The following is a 24,154-nucleotide window of genomic DNA, read 5'->3' as shown; positions in this document are numbered from 1 at the left end:
AACACCAGTCTAACACCACTCCGACACCAGTCTAACACCACTCCGACACCAGTCCAACACCAGTCCACCACTCCGACACCAGTCCGACACCAGTCTGACACCAGTCTAACACCACTCCGACACCAGTCTGACACCAATCTAACACCAGTCCGACACCAGTTCCGACACCAGTCTAACACCACTCCGACAACAGTCCAACACTCCCACACCAGTCCGACACCAGTCTGACACCAGTCTAACACCACTCCGACACCAGTCCGACACCAGTCTAACACCAGTCCGACACCAGTCCAACACCACTCCGACACCAGTCCAACACCACTCCGACACCACTCCGACACCAGTCTGACACCAGTCTAACACCACTCCGACACCAGTCTGACACCAGTCTAACACCACTCCGACACCAGTCTAACACCACTCCGACACCAGTCTGACACCAGTCTAACACCACTCCGACACCAGTCTAACACCACTCCAACACCAGTCCAACACCACTCCGACACCACTCCGACACCAGTCTAACACCACTCCGACACCAGTCCAACACCAGTCCAACACTCCGACACCAGTCCAACACCAGTCCACCACTCCGACACCAGTCCAACACCACTCCGACACCAGTCTGACACCAGTCTGACACCAGTCTAACACCACTCCGACACCAGTCTGACACCAATCTAACACCAGTCCGACACCAGTTCCGACACCAGTCTAACACCACTCCGACAACAGTCCAACACTCCCACACCAGTCCGACACCAGTCTGACACCAGTCTAACACCACTCCAACACCAGTCCGACACCAGTCTAACACCAGTCCGACACCTGTCCAACACCACTCCGACACCAGTCCAACACCACTCCGACACCACTCCGACACCAGTCTGACACCAGTCTAACACCACTCCGACACCAGTCTGACACCAGTCTAACACCACTCCGACACCAGTCTAACACCACTCCAACACCAGTCCAACACCACTCCGACACCAGTCTAACACCACTCCGACACCAGTCCAACACCAGTCCAACACCAGTCCAACACTCCGACACCACTCCAACACCAGTCCACCACTCCGACACCAGTCCAACACCACTCCGACACCAGTCTGACACCAGTCCAACACTCCGACACCAGTCTGACACCAGTCCAACCTCCGACACCAGTCCACCACTCTGACACCAGTCCAACACTCCGACACCAGTCTGACACCAGTCCAACACTCCGACACCAGTCTGACACCAGTCCAACACTCCGACACCAGTCCACCACTCCGACACCAGTCCACCACTCTGACACCAGTCCACCACTCCGACAACAGTCCACCACTCCGACAACAGTCCACCACTCCGACACCAGTCCACCACTCCGACACCAGTCCAACACTCTGACACCAGTCCACCACTCCGACACCAGTCCAACACTCTGACACCAGTCCACCACTCCGACACCAGTCCACCACTCCGACACCAGTCCACCACTCCGACACCAGTCCACCACTCCGACACCAGTCCACCACTCCGACACCAGTCTAACACCACTCCGACACCAGTCCAACACCACTCTGACACCAGTCCACCACTCCGACACCAGTCCACCACTCTGACACTAGTCCACCACTCCGACACCAGTCCAACACTCCGACACCAGTCCAACACTCCGACACCAGTCCACCACTCTGACACCAGTCCACCACTCCGACACCAGTCCACCACTCCGACACCAGTCCAACACTCCGACACCAGTCCACCACTCCGACACCAGTCCACCACTCCGACACCAGTCCACCACTCCGACACCAGTCTAACACCACTCTGACACCAGTCCAACACCACTCTGACACCAGTCCAACACCACTCTGACACCAGTCCACCACTCCGACACCAGTCCACCACTCCGACACCAGTCCACCACTCCGACACCAGTCCACCACTCTGACACCAGTCCAACACTCCGACACCAGTCCAACACTCTGACACCAGTCCACCACTCTGACACCAGTCCACCACTCCGACACCAGTCCACCACTCCGACACGAGTCCAACACTCCGACACCAGTCCACCACTCCGACACCAGTCCACCACTCTGACACCAGTCCAACACTCCGACACCAGTCCAACACTCTGACACCAGTCCACCACTCTGACACCAGTCCACCACTCCGACACCAGTCCACCACTCCGACACCAGTCCACCACTCCGACACCAGTCCACCACTCCGACACCAGTCCACCACTCCGACACCAGTCCACCACTCCGACACCAGTCCAACACTCCGACACCAGTCCAACACTCCGACACCAGTCCACCACTCCAACACCAGTCCACCACTCCAACACCAGTCCACCACTCCAACACCAGTCCACCACTCCAACACTCCAACACCACTCCGACACCAGTCTGACACCAGTCTAACACCACTCCGACACCAGTCCACCACTCCGACACCAGTCCACCACTCCGACACCAGTCCAACACTCCGACACCAGTCCAACACTCTGACACCAGTCCAACACTCTGACACCAGTCCAACACTCTGACACCAGTCCACCACTCTGACACCAGTCCACCACTCTGACACCAGTCCACCACTCCGACACCAGTCCAACACTCTGACACCAGTCCACCACTCCGACACCAGTCCAACACTCTGACACCAGTCCACCACTCTGACACCAGTCCACCACTCTGACACCAGTCCACCACTCTGACACCAGTCCACCACTCCGACACCTGTCCACCACTCTGACACCAGTCCACCACTCTGACACCAGTCCACCACTCTGACACCAGTCCACCACTCTGACACCAGTCCACCACTCTGACACCAGTCCACCACTCCGACACCAGTCCACCACTCTGATACCAGTCCACCACTCTGACACCAGTCCACCACTCTGACACCAGTCCAACACTCTGACACCAGTCCAACACTCTGACACCAGTCCAACACTCTGACACCAGTCCACCACTCTGACACCAGTCCAACACTCTGACACCAGTCCAACACTCTGACACCAGTCCACCACTCTGACACCAGTCCACCACTCCGACACCAGTCCACCACTCTGACACCAGTCCAACACTCTGATACCAGTCCACCACTCTGACACCAGTCCACCACTCTGACACCACTCCGACACCAGTCCACCACTCCGACACCAGTCCACCACTCCGACACCAGTCCACCACTCCGACACCAGTCCACCACTCCGACACCAGTCCACCACTCCGACACCAGTCCACCACTCTGACACCAGTCCACCACTCTGACACCAGTCCACCACTCTGACACCAGTCCACCACTCCGACACCTGTCCACCACTCCGACACCAGTCCACCACTCCGACACCAGTCCACCACTCCGACACCAGTCCACCACTCCGACACCAGTCCACCACTCCGACACCAGTCCACCACTCCGACACCAGTCCACCACTCTGATACCAGTCCACCACTCTGACACCAGTCCACCACTCTGACACCAGTCCACCACTCTGACACCAGTCCACCACTCTGACACCAGTCCACCACTCCGACACCAGTCCACCACTCTGATACCAGTCCACCACTCTGACACCAGTCCACCACTCTGACACCAGTCCACCACTCTGACACTAGTCCACCACTCTGACAGTCCACCACTCTGACACCAGTCCAACACTCTGACACCAGTCCAACACTCCGACACCAGTCCACCACTCCGACACCAGTCCATCACTCCGACACCAGTCCAACACTCTGACACCAGTCCACCACTCTGACACCAGTCCACCACTCTGACACCAGTCCACCACTCTGACACCAGTCCACCACTCTGACACCAGTCCACCACTCTGACACCAGTCCACCACTCTGACACCAGTCCACCACTCTGACACCAGTCCACCACTCTGACACCAGTCCACCACTCTGACACCAGTCCACCACTCTGACACCAGTCCATCACTCCGACACCAGTCCATCACTCTGACACCAGTCCACCACTCTGACACCAGTCCATCACTCTGACACCAGTCCAACACTCCGACACCAGTCCACCACTCCGACACCAGTCCATCACTCCGACACCAGTCCAACACTCTGACACCAGTCCACCACTCCGACACCAGTCCAACACTCTGACACCAGTCCACCACTCCGACACCAGTCCATCACTCCGACACCAGTCCAACACTCTGACACCAGTCCACCACTCTGACACCAGTCCACCACTCTGACACCAGTCCACCACTCTGACACCAGTCCACCACTCTGACACCAGTCCACCACTCTGACACCAGTCCACCACTCTGACACCAGTCCACCACTCTGACACCAGTCCACCACTCTGACACCAGTCCACCACTCTGACACCAGTCCACCACTCTGACACCAGTCCATCACTCTGACACCAGTCCACCACTCTGACACCAGTCCACCACTCCGACACCAGTCCATCACTCCGACACCAGTCCAACACTCTGACACCAGTCCACCACTCTGACACCAGTCCACCACTCTGACACCAGTCCACCACTCTGACACCAGTCCACCACTCTGACACCAGTCCACCACTCTGACACCAGTCCACCACTCCAACACCAGTCCACCACTCCGACACCAGTCCACCAGCCCAACACCAGTCCACCAGCCCAACACCAGTCTAACAAACTCAAATGGTCTGTCGTCTCAATATGCCAGTGCACATTGATGCATTTATTTCTTACACATGCCAAACATTATTTGGATTAGTTGTACACTGATTACGTCACAGTAATTTAATTGAAGCCTAAAGGCGTGTGCACACTGGAACGATTATCGCGTGCACTTTTCGCTGACGTTTAACGCCTCGGGACTAAACAAAGGGTGCCAATGTGAGTATGCACACCGACGCGCAAAATGCCAGGCGTAAAAGCGTAACTTTTGAAAAATGCCTCGTGTTCGTTTTTTTGGTTGGACTCGCCACGTTAATTGGCCAACTAATGAGATTGGTGAAGAAGATGCAAGAGGCAAGATGAATGCTGGTCTCTTCGGTGTCTGAACACAAAGAACGCCACAGCGACTAAAGAAATCTGTTGGCAAAAAGAGTGTGAATGGTTTTGGCAAGCACGTAAATACTGGCTCTCTTCTTCTTCTGTGTGACAAGCGAGTGTCAGAAGTGTAAAGTTGGGCAGCGCCACCTTGTGAACCGGGGTATTTCTGTTTTACAATAAGCGCCATCTACTTTCAGGGAGTGAATGTGCATGTTAATCTCTTGTGTATGAACACAAAGATGCGTCGAAAAACGTCCCGAAAAGTGCTGGCGATAAGCGCGAGATAGTCGTGCCGGTGTGTACAGGCCTATTAGCTGTGAAGTGAAACTTCTCTCGACTCGCGGCAGCTGCGCATCCAGAACTACAGAAACACAAGACTGAAATCACAGCGAAACTTTGCTTCAGTCTCTTTGCCAGAGAAACGCTGGTCTCACACTTTGCACTTATGTACATTACTTTATTAATTACATTATGTGTCCTAAATATATTATTCTTGTATTAACTTCAGGGCACGATTGAGTGCAAAAATAGAAATATTGAAACCGTATTGTGAAAAGTTACGCAATACATGATTGCATTGTCACAACTCTATCTGTTATTGCATGGAAGTCAATATGAAATCAAAATTGACCCCGTTTACTTTCTTAATAAACATTCCTGCTCTTCTTGTGTATGACCGATCAGTGCCAACGTTTGATCGTTCATCAAAATAACCTGTTCTGCCTCTGAAGCAACTTTCCTTTCCATGAATATTTGGTATCAGAAAATGGTCACACTACAGAAGAGGAACCGGCTTTGAAGCGTTTCATGCTGACTCGACACGAGTTCACTGGAGGGATGTTGGATAAGTGTTTGATTGAGTTTTCTCTGTTTCTCTCTCCCTCAGGTGTTAATCTGTTGGTCGGGACAGAGAGCGGACTCATGCTACTGGATCGCAGCGGTCAAGGGAAAGTCTACCCGCTTATTAGTCGTAGACGCTTTCAACAAATGGATGTTTTGGAGGGACTTAACGTACTAGTGACAATATCAGGTACCGAAGCCTCGTGCAGGATCTCCTGGTATTGATCTGTATGTAGGAGGATGTTTCCGTGTATTTGTGTGTTCGTGCTTTCAATGTTACATAACATCCTCTCTTGTGATTCGGTTCTCATGCATACCTTCACAAACAATCTAGTTCCCCTATTTTCTTCAAATTCTGTCTGTCTTTGTGGTAAAGGCTCAGACATGACAAAACTGTGCAAACCTAGTTTTAAAATTGTAGTGAGACATGCTGTACTTTATCATGTTTAGACATGTTGAAATATTCCATGACACACAGGAAGTCCTGTACTTTACGTTAAAGTTGCAAAGTTATTTAGACTGGCTGCAGATTCTTTATAAATGTAAAAGTTGTATAGAAGTAATTTGTTATACGGCTAATTCTTAGGAAACGTTTGGTCTTTTTTTCCATTTTATTTGAAAGGTTTCAGCTCAGCCATGACATCCTCTAAACCTAAAGCTCTAGTTCATTTAATCCCTGGTTGAAGATCAGTGCAAAATCATGAGTTCCTGACAGTATTCTTTGATTCTCTCTTCAGTCTAATGGGAAAATCTGTTTTTATACAGAGAAAATTTCACAGTTTATCATGCTAATGCATATATATATACATAACGTATTTTCCGGACTATAAGGCACACTTTTTTTCATAGTTTGGCTGGTCCTGCGACTTATATATCAAAATGAATTCATACTGACTGAGATGAACCAAGAGAAAACATTACCGTCTACAGCCGCGAGAGGGCGCTCTAGTTAGCGGAGTTGTTCAGAAGCGACACCGAGGAAGAACTCAGTGGATTCAGTGTTGTGGAGTGAGATCGGGAGCTTGGTGAACTTGCTGACCGGTAACTTGTTGGACTCACTGGCTAATGTTAGTTTAGCCTATTCAGCCTCAGGGATATGTTCTGTGTGCTGTTGTGCAGCTGGATAACTGTGAATGTGTTACGCCAACACACCGGACACTATTCAGCTGGTGTTCTGTGTGCTGTTGTGCAGCTGGATAACTGTTAATGTGTTACGCTAACACACCGGACACTATTCAGCTGTTGTTCTGTGTGCTGTTGTGGAGCTGAATAACCTTTCCAGATTAAATGTCTGTTCTTGGTCTTGGATTTTGTGAAATAAATGTCTAAATATGCAACTTATAGTCCAGTGCGACTTATATATGTTTTTTTCCTCTTTTTGACGCATTTTTTGACTGATGCGACTTATACTCCGGAGCGATAGTCTTATTTTAAGTCTGTATTATAAAGCGAGGTAAATCTCTCAAATAATGTGACTAAGTTCCGTAAGTGTTGGTTGAGGAGATTCCCCCCTTCCACATGTAAAGTGCTTTGAGTACCTAGAAAAGCGCTATATAAATGTAATGAATTATTATTATAAGGCATGGGCACATACACATAGAGCACATGTTGATTCCAGCTTCCAATCCTAGGGAAGAAGAATAAACTGCGTGTGTACTATCTTTCGTGGCTGAGGAACAAGATCCTCCACAATGACCCTGAGGTGGAGAAGAAGCAGGGCTGGACCACCGTAGGAGACCTGGAGGGCTGTGTGCACTACAAAGTCGGTATGTGTTCCTATCCAAAAGATTCCCTAAAACAAAGTCCTGGTTTGTTATATCTACTCTGCAGAAAACACCTTGAGAGGTATTTTAATGAATTCTTGATCTGGTTATCTCTTTCATCGCTGCACAGTATTGCACTGACATCTGTTGTTTGTTTGGTCTGTAGTGAAGTACGAGAGGATCAAGTTCTTGGTTCTGGCCCTGAAGAATTCAGTAGAGGTGTATGCGTGGGCTCCCAAACCATACCATAAATTCATGGCTTTCAAGGTGACGAACCTAATATGTCCATCAGAACGAGTCAAGCATGATGTGCTGTTGTAAACGCTTTGCTCGTCGCTTGGCGGCGAGGTGTATAAAGTTATAGTATAACGATAACGGCACAGAGGAACAATGTTGTTGGAATCACTCTGAAAGTTATGTTTTTCCCCATCTGATGAACGATAAAAACATTGACAGCCATTCAGAATCCATCCTGCTTTAAAGAGCTCCAGCATTTTACTGCAGTGCGCTTATAATAAGCGATATTGTGCGTTAGTGTGGGCGCTAATATAGTTATTATATAGTTAGGGTTATCGTCCTTAGTGTAAGTGGACCTTATCATAAATTAAATATGCTGATATTTATTGTAAAATTTAAAAAAGACGTCTTGAAGAATCTCACAATGATGACATTTCCCTCTTTCTGTGGCAGTCGTTTGGTGATTTAGTGCACAAGCCTCTGCTAGTTGACCTCACAGTTGAAGAAGGCCAAAGGTTAAAGGTCATCTATGGCTCCTGCTCTGGGTTTCATGCCGTGGATGTCGACTCAGGAGCTGTCTATGACATTTATCTGCCAACTCACGTATGTGTTGATAGTGACAAGCATTGGATTTTTCCAGCAGTGTTTCCCAGCCTTCATCTTCCTCTCTCTTTGTTTTGCTGTAGATTCAGATGAGTATTCAGTCGCACGCCATCATCATCCTGCCGAACACGGATGGCATTGAGCTGCTGGTGTGTTATGAAGACGAGGGTGTGTATGTCAACACCTATGGCCGCATCACTAAAGACGTGGTGCTCCAGTGGGGCGAGATGCCCACATCTGTTGGTACGTTAATCACGCCTACAATGCTATTCACTCATTACTCTATCGTTACAATATTTCTATTTTTAGAAGGCCAAGTACTATTTTGTTAGTAAATATGTCAGTATGTTTGCATGAAGTAATAGTCAAGCTGCAGTGGTTTTTCCATAGTTGAGCTACACTGTCCAAGTATACATGACACAATGCATATTGGGATATGTGAAGCGTTAAATGCATGTGTTGTGCACATGCTCTGACAGAGGCGTTACACGACAAAGCCAATTGTTGCCTGATTTATGCAAATGAAATGAGCTGCAACTTTTGAGAGCGACTGCCAATGGGAACAAAGTCAGAGGAATTGCATGTGGTTCATATCCTGTAATGTCATCAAGACGGAGAAGTTAGTTGGCGTATTAAGCTTTTTATGTTCAATAAAGTCTACTCGCCTCAAACAAACTGTTTGTCGGGGGAAATGGCTTGTTAATCAGCGTTCTCTCCAGCCTACAGTACCGTTGGACATGGACTTTATCCAACTGCACAACTCTGCAGGCTGGTACATTTGCTTCTCTTTTATATTATACATTTATGCTCTGATTGCGTTTATATATAGTATTTCCCCTCCAGAATGTTTATTTTTAGCTGAAAGAAAACTGTAAGAAAACCCACAGCTTTAAAGCGATAAATGGGGAAATCATGATTCAGTGATGCAAACGGAGTTCAATTCTGCTGTAAAGGAGCTCTAAAAAGAAAATAGTGTAATTGTTAAGATCAGTTCAATGTTGATTTAGTTTAGTTTAATAACTGTGTAAAGATCATCAAATATGAAATGTCCAATTCAGTTATATAGCGCTCTGGAGAAAACAGTGATGTCATCATCAGCTCAGTTCAGTTCTCATACAGCAGCGTCAGGACAGTCAGATCAATAACACTGTTGGATGTTTAGTGTTTCCAACTAATGAAGCCAGAGGCGACAGTGACTAACACAAACTCCATCAGTGACAGAATGGAGGAAAACCCTTGAGAGGAACCAGACTCAGTTCTCCTCTGGCCAAAGACCAACTCCGTGTCATTATGATACAGGCTGTATCAAGTCAGATTGTATATTAGTATCATTCAGATTTCATCCAGTTCCTTCTGCTTGAATATTGTGATGCATCACGCCTCCATCTGATCTGGATCCGGCCGGATCCGGCTGACTACATCATGTGTTGTGGTCGTGTCCAGGCGCAGGTCCTCCACCTGATCTGGATACGGCCCGGATCCGGCTGACTACATCATGTGTTGTGGTCGTGTCTAGGCGCAGGTCCTCCATCTGATCTGGATACGGCCCGGATCCGGCTGACTACATCATGTGTTGTGGTCGTGTCTAGGCGCAGGTCCTCCATCTGATCTGGATACGGCCCGGATCCGGCTGACTACATCATGTGTTGTGGTCGTGTCTAGGCGCAGGTCCTCCATCTGATCTGGATACGGCCGGATCCGGCTGACTACATCATGTGTTGTGGTCGTGTCTAGGCGCAGGTCCTCCATCTGATCTGGATACGGCCGGATCCGGCTGACTACATCATGTGTTGTGGTCGTGTCTAGGCGCAGGTCCTCCATCTGATCTGGATACGGCCCGGATCCGGCTGACTACATCATGTGTTGTGGTCGTGTTTAGGCGCAGGTCCTCCATCTGATCTGGATACGGTCCGGATCCGGCTGACTACATCATGTGTTGTGGTCGTGTCTAGGTGCAGGTCCTTCATCTGATCTGGATACGGCCCGGATCCGGCTGACTACATCATGTGTTGTGGTCGTGTCTAGGCGCAGGTCCTCCATCTGATCTGGATACGGCCCGGATCCGGCTGTCTACATCATGTGTTGTGGTCGTGTCTAGGTGCAGGTCCTTCATCTGATCTGGATACGGCCCGGATCCGGCTGACTACATCATGTGTTGTGGTCGTGTTTAGGCGCAGGTCCTCCACCTGATCTGGATACGGCCCGGATCCGGCTGTCTACATCATGTGTTGTGGTCGTGTCTAGGTGCAGGTCCTTCATCTGATCTGGATACGGCCCGGATCCGGCTGACTACATCATGTGTTGTGGTCGTGTTTAGGCGCAGGTCCTCCATCTGATCTGGATACGGCCCGGATCCGGCTGACTACATCATGTGTTGTGGTCGTGTCTAGGTGCAGGTCCTCAATCTGATCTGGATACGGCCCGGATCCGGCTGACTACATCATGCGTTGTGGTCGTGTCTAGGCGCAGGTCCTCCATCTGATCTGGATACGGCCGGATCCGGCTGACTACATCATGTGTTGTGGTCGTGTCTAGGCGCAGGTCCTCCATCTGATCTGGATACGGCCGGATCCGGCTGACTACATCATGCGTTGTGGTCGTGTCTAGGCGCAGGTCCTTCATCTGATCTGGATACGGCCCGGATCCGGCTGACTACATCATGTGTTGTGGTCGTGTCTAGGCGCAGGTCCTCCATCTGATCTGGATACGGCCCTGATCCGGCTGACTACATCATGTGTTGTGGTCGTGTCTAGGTGCAGGTCCTTCATCTGATCTGGATACGGCCCGGATCCGGCTGTCTACATCATGTGTTGTGGTCGTGTCTAGGTGCAGGTCCTTCATCTGATCTGGATACGGCCCGGATCCGGCTGTCTACATCATGTGTTGTGGTCGTGTTTAGGCGCAGGTCCTCCATCTGATCTGGATACGGTCCGGATCCGGCTGACTACATCATGCGTTGTGGTCGTGTTTAGGCGCAGGTCCTCCATCTGATCTGGATACGGTCTGGATCCGGCTGACTACATCATGTGTTGTGGTCGTGTCTAGGCGCAGGTCCTCCATCTGATCTGGATACGGTCCGGATCCGGCTGACTACATCATGCGTTGTGGTCGTGTCTAGGCGCAGGTCCTCCATCTGATCTGGATACGGCCCGTATCCGGCTGACTACATCATGTGTTGTGGTCATGTCTAAAAGGCTAATGATGTCTGTGGTTGTGTCTGTGATCATGCTAATGATGCCATTCTTCTTACAATGTAACGAGTACACCTGGTGTAATGGGAAGTTTTCTAGGAACTCAGTTATAGGAGCTCTCCACCAGGGTGGTTCCCCGAGAACTAATGGTTCCCTCTGGAACATTTTCCTGGTTTCGTTCACACTGCCAGTAGGAACTCTGAAGTGACGTAAGCCGTGCTTGTTGGTGTGACTTTTATTTTGACGATGCTGAGAACACCAGAACCCACTGCACACAGCGCCCACATTCACTAACCATTTAGTGCTTTGTAACAGTGATGCGCGGGTTGATCCAAAATGAGCAGGTGCCTGCGATCACCCGCGGTCACCCGCGGTTACGAGTCATCAAAAAAAATATTTTTCATGGTATTCGGGTCGCGGTCGGTCGGGTCGTTTGCAATAAAGATGCAAATTAAACCTTTGTAATTTATATAGTACTAGACACAATTTTCTATGGAATACATAGGCCTACACTTTATTGTCTGAATAACTGGCGTAAAGATGACGCACGAGCTCAGTCTGCAGGCAGAGATGCAAGTGGGAAATTTACCTTATTTACCTTTTGAATGTTGAGCTCGTTATTAACTTTTGAATAAAAGCTGACGCGGGACAAAATGCCCGATTTCCCAACACGTTGAACTGAGCAATGCCATTGTGCCATTTTAATAGGCTACTTTTAAACGCATATAGCTCAGTAATGTCAGTTTTATGTATTTTCTGAGAGGGGGGGGGGAGTTTTGTTGGGAAAGTCGGGGGAGAGACGCACACTTCGATTAGACTGGATAAACACATGCAGCATCTTAATTGTTAAGAAAATGAAACGAAATGAATGAATAAATCAAGCCTTTATTACAAAACACTAGGCGATATCATACAGCATTCTGAAAAATGCTGCGCCCGCACCCCTAGTTCCTGCGGCTATGGCCCAATGACGCTACTATGAGCATTTACTAGCTACTTTTAAAAAATGCGGGTCAGGAAGCGGGTCGGGTACAATATTTTCTTTCTTTTTTTTTGCGGTCCGAGTTGCGGGCGGGTTAGTTGAAAACGTCGGTCGGGTGCGGGTTGTTTATACATTGACCCGCGCATCACTGCTTTGTAAGTTATTAAATGTATAAAATGTTTAATTGTAGGGCTGGGACAATAAATTGATGCATCGGAATTTGTGGAACAACTGAGATTTTCCCAATGGATCACGATGTCAATCGGGATTTATCACTCACGCTAGATAGCTTAAAGCACCAACATTTCAAAATAATTGAATTTGAAACTAGCCTTCTCAGTAATTCTGAAGATATTACTATATATTACAGCAACACCTCCTCCTTTTCTTTCAGACGAGGTTCATGTTCTTGTGGGGTTGACTCATTTAAAGCAATGTAATCGTTTGGTTTTAGCCAGGTTTCTGTCAAACACAGCACATCTAGGTTATAATCTATAATCATATCATTAACTATTAGTGCTTTTGAAGTAAGAGATCGAATATTCAGCAACCCAAGCTTTATCATTTGCTCATCCGTATTATATCTGGTTTTATTTGTTGAACATCAATTACATTTTTACCCTTAGATGGGTTTGGAAGTTTTTCCTAATTCGGGGAACAGACACAGTCTCTATATGATGATATCTAGGAGAAAGAGTCTCTGGGCCCTATTTTAACGATCTGAAACGCAAGTGTCAAAGCGCAAGTAACTTTGTGGGCGGATCCCGGCGCTGTTGCTATTTTCCCGGCGGGATAAACGACTCTTGCGCCCGGCGCAAATCTAAAAGGGGTTGGTCTGAAGTTGCTTCATTATTCATAGGTGTGGTTTGGGCGTAACGTGAAATAAAACCAATCAGAGCGTCCTCTCACATTCCCTTTAAGAGCAGACGCGCTTGTTCCATGGCGGATCGCTATTATAACGGCGGATCGCTATTATAACGGCGGGTTTGCCGGCGCACGCCAGGAGCGGTTCACAGCCGAGGAGACCGACGTTCTCGTCAGGGCCGTAAAACACAGAGAAGTGACATTGGGGGTGATGGGAGAAACACACAAATCAGCTTCGGTTAAACAGGCGTATAATTTGGGTAAATGTGTAGCCTAATCTAGATTATTTTTAAAAATCTAGATAGATCTTTTTCACATCTTCACGGACACAATGATTTACCTCGTGTGTTAATATTTTTCCTTGTAATAATGTATGATTTGCAAAAATGAATACTGCTGCGTCTGTTTATATTAGAGAATCAAAGTGGATGCGCGTTAACATTATGGCCAAGCACGCGCCCTTAAAGTACCATATCACTAACGCGCAACGCGCCACTGTCTTTAGACTGTTTTTTTCCTGGTCAGTGGCGCAATTGCTTTCTAAAACTGGAAAATAGCACCAGGGAAGTTTTGCGCCGGAACACACTCCTCTTTGCGCTGAACCGCCCCCGCGAGCGCAAGTTCATTCCCTAATTTACCGACGTGCGTCTGTGGAGGGAAAAGTCGCTGTGCGCGGGTGCAAAATAGGAATGATACATGCGTCGGTGTTCAAAGTCAATTGCGCTGGGTGCAAGATAGGGCCATCTATGTGATGGGATTTATCTGACCTCAGTGACGTTAGACAGCTAGCAGACAGTCGGCTTAGCCAGTCTGTCTGTTTCCTGACCTGAGCCCCAGCTAGTCAAGATTCAACTCTAAAACTGTGCCATATTACTAGAGAGAATATTGGCACTCTTTTCAACAGGTCAGGTCTTCCCCAAAAACTTTTCCAATTGTCTGTGAAACCGATGTTATTCAGCAGACACCACTTACACAGCCATTAAGTTATGACAGTACTGGGTTCGCTAAGCTAGTCGCAATCAAAGCAGTAGAGATGGGAATTGAAAAGAATTTAACGATTCCGATTCCATTATCGATATTGCTTATCGATCCGATTCCTTATCGATTCTCATTGGGTGAGGGAATAAGTACAAATTTGTTTGTTTGTATTAACTGGCTTTAATATCTGATCAGAAGACAGCACAGAGCACATATACACAAATTATGTGTAGCAACCTCAGAACAAACCTAAAAGTTGGTGAGCTACTTCTCAAAGGAAACTCCAGGGACCTATAGCCGCAGTGTTTCTCAACCAGTATGCCATGGCACGCTAGTGTGTGCCTTGAAAGATTATCAAGAAGAGTGCCTTAGTGCCTTCATATTCATTGGTCCAGACAAAAAAATAAATAAAACTGCCATTTATGTGCCATAAAAACGAAAAACACAGACTGAAAACAGTCAAGGAAGAGCTTTTGCCTTTTGGAATATTAACAGTGCTCATTTGGATTCAACCTGAAACAAAACGTGTGTGCGAGTGCGTGTGTGCGCTATTGAGTGAGCGAGAGTGTGTGCGCGCACGCGCGTGTGTGTGTGTGAGTGAGCGCGAGATAGTGTGTGAGCGCTAGTGAGTGTGTGTGTGAGTGAGCATGTGTGCGTTTGTGTGTGTGTGAGTGAGCGCGAGAGAGTGCATGTGTGAGCGCGAGAGAGTGCGTGTGTGAGCGCGAGAGAGTGCGTGTGTGAGAGCGATATAGTGTGTGAGCGCTAGTGAGTGTGTGTGTGTGAGTGAGTATGTGTGCGTTTGTGTGTGAGCGCGACAGTGCATGTGTGAGCGCAAGAGAGTGAGCGAGTGTGTGCGTCAGCGCGAGATAGTGTGTGAGCGCTAGTGCGTGTGTATGTGCGCGCGTGTGTGTGTGTGTGTGTGAGTGAGTGCGTATGTATGTGTGCGAGTGAAACAGTGAATGTGTGTGAGACGGCACGTGATGGCTGGTCGGAAAGCAACGTGGCGTCCCGTTAAATGCCTCATTATACTTCTGCGTTGAACTTCTGCCTCTGCCATGTTTGCCGCGTTCTGAATCAAAACAACGCAGCGCGTGTGTGACGTCATGACACATTTGCAACGAGCGGAACCGATACGCGGAATTGTTAAGCAGGCATGCTAACGGTTCCAAGGAATTGATTCACTGGGCACCGGTTCTGAAGAAGAATCGGTTCTCGGTTCCCATCCCTACAAAGCAGTATCTAGAGCCTTTGCATTCTTACTATCCTCGATTAAAGTTTGGATGCATGTCTCTAGTTCTGAAATCTTCTCTGTCAGCCTGACTGTCTCCCTGCATTTTTAACATGTGAAACCCTAAACGTGGCAGGCGGTGCAAGTAACAATAACGGAGAAGATGCTGTGACTCAACATGTTTGTTTATTGATTTGGAATTAGAGTTGTTTTGATGATAGAAGATGAGCGCGGTAGAGAAAAGGATGGTTTAATGGCAATACGTGACTGTGCTCTCCCCAAAATCCTGCAGTTGCACTCGTTGTTTTCTCACCCAACTCTTCAGCGGCTCCAGCCTCTCCAGAGCCTTGCCTCAAACCCGCCGCCAACGCTTCTCTGGTGATCCTAGTGCCTGTCGTAGGTTCCTGACCCAGTGTCCCTGATGTTCGATCTTCAGCCATCCTCCTTCCCCTTAAACCAGTCCAATATGGCTTAAATCATTACTCTCCTTTCGGGAAGGGTTTTGCCATGGGTAACAGATTTGTGTGAGGTTTGTTCTGAGCCAAGTTTAAGCCTCTATTTGACACTACTGTCTCCTACCGAGAAAGTGTCCAAGTCCTGTCTTCATCTCTAGCTGGGCAATGTAGCTGAATACGCCATCCAGTTTAGGACCATCACAGCTGGAACAGTGAGGCCCAGAAAGTAGCCTTCCAGAATTGGCTCATGATGGACACTAGCTCTGTGTGAGGCTGATAGATGTGTCTGCGTGTGGTAGGATATTCACTTGATGGAAAGGCGGCTAGTTTATTCCTCCTACTCTAGAACCCATGCTGATAGGAAGGTTGACTCCTGCACTGAAGACTGAGTCTGAAGGATGGAAGCGATGTTGTCTATACTGCGCTCAACCTGCTAAGAGCTAAGGGCTCTCGTGACCATTCGGGATTGTAAATGTAGTCACGGTTGTGTGTTGTCCTAATCAACGCTCTTATGCAGTGTCTAATTACAAAATAGCAGAGGTCAGAGGTCAACCCTACTCCTGGGAACCCATTGTCCTGCAGAGTTTAGTTACAACCTTAATCAAACACACCTGAAGCAGCTAATCCAGCTTTTCAGGATCACTTGACCGTACACATGCAGGTGAGCTAAAGCAGGATGGGAAAAACGTTTGCAGGATAGTGGGTCTCCAGGAGCAGGGTTTCGGACCTCTGCAACACAGCTCAAGAGAGAGACTGAATTTAGCCTCTCATACGGTACAGTTAGTGTGTATTTGTGACCGATATTGTTGTGTTTGTCTTGCAGCTTATATTCGCTCTAACCAGATCATGGGCTGGGGAGAGAAGGCTATAGAGATCCGCTCTGTAGAAACGGGACACTTGGATGGAGTTTTCATGCACAAAAGAGCACAAAGACTCAAGTTTCTGTGTGAGAGAAATGACAAGGTGAGTCTTTACATCATCTTTTAGTGTTTTTGCTGTAAAATCCGTTACTGGGCTATACCTTGTTTTTTTTATACCTTGAAAGTTAAGTCTATTTTTGGAATTTGTATTTTGTATTAAATTATTATTTTTTCTTTCTGCAAAATATCACTGATTTGGGGGTAAAATGTGACTGGTTCCTGACAGGACATTCGAGATGCGAGGATCAGGTCTAACGTCACCCGAATCCGCTGCTAAATAAATAAACCATCCACCCACACCTTTGATTTTCTCTGATTTAGATATCCGCATCCGATCGACACATTACAATTATTCTAATTCTCAGTGTTAAGCATGATGATAGCCAGCAGTCATATCCCCCTGTAGCCCAAGACTGGTGTCCCACTGGAGCTGAGCTGGCCAGTACTGGATGGGAGACTCCTGGGAAAACTGTGTTTCTGCTGGAAGAGGTGTTAGTGAGGCCAGCAGGGGGCGCTCACCCTGTGCTCTGTGCGGGTCCTAATGCCCCAGTGTAGCGACGGGGACACTATACTGACAAAAGAGCGGATGAGGCGTTAAACCGAGGTCCTGACTCTCTGTGGTCATTAAACATCCCAGGATGTCCTTCGAAAAAGAGTAGGGGTGTAACCCCGGTGTCCTGGACACATCTAACCCTCGGCCTCTGTCCATCATGGCCTCCTCATCATCCCCATACACTGATCGTCTTCATCACGGCCTCCTCATCCCCATACACTGATCGTCTTCATCACGGTCTCCTCCTCATCCCCATACACTGATCGTCTTCATCACGGTCTCCTCATCATCCCCATACACTGATCGTCTTCATCACGGTCTCCTCCTCATCCCCATACACTGATCGTCTTCATCACGGTCTCCTCATCATCCCCATACACTGATCGTCTTCATCACGGTCTCCTCCTCATCCCCATACACTGATCGTCTTCATCACGGTCTCCTCATCATCCCCATACACTGATCGTCTTCATCACGGTCTCCTCATCCCCATACACTGATCGTCTTCATCACGGTCTCCTCATCATCCCCATACACTGATCGTCTTCATCACGGTCTCCTCATCATCCCCATACACTGATCGTCTTCATCACGGTCTCCTCATCATCCCCATACACTGATCATCTTCATCACGGTCTCCTCCTCATCCCCATACACTGATCGTCTTCATCACGGTCTCCTCCTCATCCCCATACACTGATCGTCTTCATCACGGTCTCCTCATCATCCCCATACACTGATCGTCTTCATCACGGTCTCCTCATCATCCCCATACACTGATCATCTTCATCACGGTCTCCTCATCCCCATACACTGATCGTCTTCATCACGGCCTCCTCATCCCCATACACTGATCGTCTTCATCACGGTCTCCTCATCATCCCCATACACTGATCATCTTCATCACGGTCTCCTCATCCCCATACACTGATCGTCTTCATCACGGCCTCCTCATCCCCATACACTGATCATCTTCATCACGGCCTCCTCCTCATCCCCATACACTGATCGTCTTCATCACGGTCTCCTCATCATCCCCATACACTGATCGTCTTCATCACGGTCTCCTCATCCCCATACACTGATCGTCTTCATCACGGTCTCCTCATCATCCCCATACACTGATCATCTTCATCACGGTCTCCTCCTCATCCCCATACACTGATCGTCTTCATCACGGTCTCCTCCTCATCCCCATACACTGATCGTCTTCATCACGGTCTCCTCATCATCCCCATACACTGATCGTCTTCATCACGGTCTCCTCATCATCCCCATACACTGATCATCTTCATCACGGTCTCCTCATCATCCCCATACACTGATCGTCTTCATCACGGTCTCCTCATCATCCCCATACACTGATCGTCTTCATCACGGTCTCCTCCTCATCCCCATACACTGATCGTCTTCATCACGGCCTCCTCATCCCCATACACTGATCATCTTCATCACGGTCTCCTCCTCATCCCCATACACTGATCGTCTTCATCACGGCCTCCTCCTCATCCTCATACACTGATCATCTTCATCACGGCCTCCTCATCATCCCCATACACTGATCGTCTTCATCACGGCCTCCTCCTCATCCCCATACACTGATCGTCTTCATCACGGTCTCCTCATCATCCCCATACACTGATCGTCTTCATCACGGCCTCCTCCTCATCCCCATACACTGATCGTCTTCATCACGGTCTCCTCATCATCCCCATACACTGATCGTCTTCATCACGGTCTCCTCATCATCCCCATACACTGATCGTCTTCATCACGGTCTCCTCCTCATCCCCATACACTGATCGTCTTCATCACGGTCTCCTCCTCATCCCCATACACTGATCATCTTCATCACGGTCTCCTCATCATCCCCATACACTGATCGTCTTCATCACGGCCTCCTCATCCCCATACACTGATCATCTTCATCACGGTCTCCTCATCCTCCCCATACACTGATCGTCTTCATCACGGTCTCCTCATCCTCCCCATACACTGATCGTCTTCATCACGGTCTCCTCATCCTCCCCATACACTGATCGTCTTCATCACGGTCTCCTCATCCCCATACACTGATCGTCTTCATCACGGTCTCCTCATCATCCCCATACACTGATTGTCTTCATCACGGTCTCCTCATCCCCATACACTGATCGTCTTCATCACGGTCTCCTCATCATCCCCATACACTGATCGTCTTCATCACGGTCTCCTCCTCATCCCCATACACTGATCGTCTTCATCACGGTCTCCTCATCCACATACACTGATCGTCTTCATCACGGTCTCCTCATCATCCCCATACACTGATCATCTTCATCACGGTCTCCTCCTCATCCCCATACACTGATCGTCTTCATCACGGTCTCCTCATCCACATACACTGATCGTCTTCATCACGGTCTCCTCATCATCCCCATACACTGATCGTCTTCATCACGGCCTCCTCCTCATCCCCATACACTGATCGTCTTCATCACGGTCTCCTCCTCATCCCCATACACTGATCGTCTTCATCACGGTCTCCTCATCCTCATACACTGATCGTCTTCATCACGGTCTCCTCCTCATCCCCATACACTGATCGTCTTCATCACGGTCTCCTCCTCATCCCCATACACTGATCGTCTTCATCACGGTCTCCTCATCATCCCCATACACTGATCGTCTTCATCACGGTCTCCTCCTCATCCCCATACACTGATCGTCTTCATCACGGTCTCCTCATCATCCCCATACACTGATCGTCTTCATCACGGTCTCCTCCTCATCCCCATACACTGATCGTCTTCATCACGGTCTCCTCCTCATCCCCATACACTGATCGTCTTCATCACGGTCTCCTCATCCCCATACACTGATCGTCTTCATCACGGTCTCTTCATCATCCCCATACACTGATCGTCTTCATCACGGTCTCCTCCTCATCCCCATACACTGATCGTCTTCATCACGGTCTCCTCATCATCCCCATACACTGATCGTCTTCATCACGGCCTCCTCATCCCCATACACTGATCGTCTTCATCACGGTCTCCTCCTCATCCCCATACACTGATCGTCTTCATCACGGCCTCCTCATCATCCCCATACACTGATCGTCTTCATCATGGCCTCCTCCTCATCCCCATACACTGATCGTCTTCATCACGGCCTCCTCATCATCCCCATACACTGATCGTCTTCATCACGGTCTCCTCATCCCCATACACTGATCGTCTTCATCACGGTCTCCTCATCATCCCCATACACTGATCGTCTTCATCACGGTCTCCTCATCCCCATACACTGATCGTCTTCATCACGGTCTCCTCCTCATCCCCATACACTGATCGTCTTCATCACGGTCTCCTCATCATCCCCATACACTGATCGTCTTCATCACGGTCTCCTCATCATCCCCATACACTGATCGTCTTCATCACGGTCTCCTCATCCCCATACACTGATCGTCTTCATCACGGTCTCCTCATCATCCCCATACACTGATCGTCTTCATCACGGTCTCCTCATCATCCCCATACACTGATCGTCTTCATCACGGTCTCCTCATCATCCCCATACACTGATCGTCTTCATCACGGTCTCCTCATCCCCATACACTGATCGTCTTCATCACGGTCTCCTCATCATCCCCATACACTGATCATCTTCATCACGGCCTCCTCATCCCCATACACTGATCGTCTTCATCACGGCCTCCTCATCCCCATACACTGATCGTCTTCATCACGGTCTCCTCCTCATCCCCATACACTGATCATCTTCATCACGGTCTCCTCCTCATCCTCATACACTGATCGTCTTCATCACGGTCTCCTCCTCATCCTCATACACTGATCGTCTTCATCACGGTCTCCTCATCATCTCCATACACTGATCGTCTTCATCACGGCCTCCTCCTCATCCCCATACACTGATCGTCTTCATCACGGTCTCCTCCTCATCCTCATACACTGATCGTCTTCATCACGGTCTCCTCATCATCTCCATACACTGATCGTCTTCATCACGGTCTCCTCATCATCCCCATACACTGATCGTCTTCATCACGGTCTCCTCATCCCCATACACTGATCGTCTTCATCACGGTCTCCTCATCATCCCCATACACTGATCGTCTTCATCACGGTCTCCTCATCATCCCCATACACTGATCGTCTTCATCACGGTCTCCTCATCATCCCCATACACTGATCGTCTTCATCACGGTCTCCTCTCCACCAGTAAGCTGGTGTGTGGTGGTCTTTCCTGGTAAAATAAAGGTTATAATAATAATAAATATTTTCCTCATTGATCTTCCCTGAAGAGATATACCCTGTTGTTGAAAGACAGCTGTCGTTGTGTTTTACAGTCTAATGATGATTATTTATTCAAATGAATGATTTATGTCTCATTATTATTGTGGATATAAGCGTGATCCTCGCTTCACTTCAGGACGTTCTCTGGACTGGTTTAGTGAGATTCACCCTGATGTAAATGAGTTGATAAGTTGAAAGAATGCTCTGCTAGCTTCAGTTGTTTTGCAGTGCAGTTTGAAACCGAAACATGTTGAATGTTGTGTAAGTCGTAAGATGCTGTTGGTTTGTCTCCTGTAGGTCTTCTTCGCATCTGTGCGTTCCGGAGGTTCTAGCCAGGTCTACTTCATGACTCTGGGCCGGACCTCCCTGCTCAGCTGGTAACCGACAGCAGTGAACCTGATCCACCACTGACGTGATCGGCGGAGGCCAGGCCACACGAGCGCCCAGAGCCCGCTGAAGGACTGACTAACACACATTGAATCCGCGTCCTTGTGCAGCGTGCTGCATGAGGAACTGGCCTGAGTATTCTACAGTATTATTGCTAGTCTGTGTAAATGTCTTTCTCTAGAGTTTAATACAATCTGACTCAGCTGAGAGGAACGGTGAAATTCTGCTAATGTGTCTCTCAGTCACAAATAGTGTCATAACACAATAATGGTGAAACACAAAATGGATTTTTGTCCTGTATTTTTATTTATGGGTTATTTATTTCTAGGTTTTTTTTATTCATTTGTTTTTACTAAGCAGAGTAGTTACAGTAATGTGGAAGGTGCCTGAGAGCTTTAAACATTTCCCGAGAGCTTTATGGGCCATCTTATGATGGTCATGTGATGTCAACAGGAAGCGGACAGCTGTGTTAGCCTCTGGTTTGCTTTTGGCACATCAAAAACATGGATTTGGATTAATGTCAATGTAACGTGTGCCACATCTTTTCTTCTCTTCCCTCGTTTTCTTCTGCCACATGTCCGATGACAGTGGCCTCATTCCTGCCTTGAAATGACCAATGAAACGGTTTGACCCGTATCTGTTTAACAAGTATCTCCACTGACCCTGAGAAGTGTGCATCGAAACCTTGTGTCCTATCCTTATGTTTGGAAGAGCGTATGCTAGAAACCGCGAGTGAAAGCTAGTTCTGGCATTTTACTGAACCGAACGGTCCACTCATCCAGACCAGAAACCGTAGTTATAAAATTGACATTTGATGCATTTTGTATGATTGTTTATGATGCCCTTTGTTCCAAGATATGCATTTTTCATCAGGCAGCGACAATGTTAATCTGAGAATACAAACCGAGTTTAGACATCCCAGTAATAACTTAATCTCAGTTATGGAAACATTACCTTAAATTTTATGAGAAAGACTGTCTTGGTCGTGGACTATTATTATTATTATTATTATTATCATCATTTGTAACTGAACTGTATATATTTAATAAAAGGCAGGACTGTGCTGTTAAGTAATTGAATCATGAAAATGAAGGGATGAGCATGCATGAGTCGAGACGCTCACCACAGAAAGATTTTGGTGATTATAGGGTTTTTATTATTATTGTTTTAGTTTTATATCTTTTCTTTCTCAAAGATTTCACACCCAAACTTAGTGAATCTTTATGATTATGATTACTATTATGATTTCTGGAGTTATTTTCTCTTTTTAGTTCACGCCTCACTTCACACACAGTATTTATAGATTTATATGTTCTATCATTTTTACATTTCTGTTTCTTGTGATAATTAGCATTAGATTTGATTTTAGTATTTTAACAAAGCTGTTAACACATCAGTGAGTTAAAGAGGGTGAATTGTGCCAGTGGCAAACTCTAAAAGTGAAGCATACGTTTAGAAACTCTTTTTCTCCACTGTTTTCTAAGCTTTATCTGTGAAAACCCCTGTCCTACACACAGTTAACACACGACGAGCGTGCAGTTACAAAAAAAGAAGAAAGCATAATTTTGTAAATCTAATGTTCATTGTTGTGTTTTATTTTAAGATATTGTTTTTCTATATTTCAACCATAATTCTTGTTATTAATAATAATAATAATACAGATGGTGTTTCCTCAGCGCTGCTTTGACTTTCTGAATATGTTCTTGGCTGACTGGTTGTCTGTTTTCAGTCGTGGCACTGTATCGTACGTCCTCTGTATATGACAGGAAGTCCTGTATTTTCCTGATGGTCCTTTTGTTTTTCTTTGAAAATAAAATCGGTTTACTTAAAGG

At 47.8% G+C, this 24,154-nt stretch overlaps 1 protein-coding gene across 3 annotated transcripts in view; it reads left to right on the top strand.

The window, feature by feature from the left end:
* The window catches only part of LOC307001466 (mitogen-activated protein kinase kinase kinase kinase 4-like), a 147,071-nt gene extending 122,917 nt beyond the window's left edge, over positions 1 to 24,154 (top strand). For 2 of the 3 annotated variants that reach the window (XM_079617973.1, XM_079617972.1), the window contains 7 exons: positions 5,907 to 6,050; positions 7,492 to 7,626; positions 7,790 to 7,890; positions 8,314 to 8,463; positions 8,547 to 8,706; positions 16,985 to 17,124; positions 22,233 to 24,154. In XM_079617973.1, the coding sequence (XP_079474099.1) occupies positions 5,907 to 6,050; positions 7,492 to 7,626; positions 7,790 to 7,890; positions 8,314 to 8,463; positions 8,547 to 8,706; positions 16,985 to 17,124; positions 22,233 to 22,316 (914 nt within the window). In that variant the 3' untranslated portion in view covers positions 22,317 to 24,154. Of the gene's footprint in view, positions 1 to 5,906; positions 6,051 to 7,491; positions 7,706 to 7,789; positions 7,891 to 8,313; positions 8,464 to 8,546; positions 8,707 to 16,984; positions 17,125 to 22,232 lie in introns of all 3 variants that reach the window. The other variant, XR_013798245.1, reaches the window with a different exon arrangement.

Source organism: Phoxinus phoxinus (genome assembly GCF_949152265.1).
Source record: "Phoxinus phoxinus genome assembly, chromosome: 7".
NCBI lineage: Eukaryota > Metazoa > Chordata > Actinopteri > Cypriniformes > Leuciscidae > Phoxinus > Phoxinus phoxinus.
This window is presented reverse-complemented; position numbering and strand designations above follow the sequence as displayed.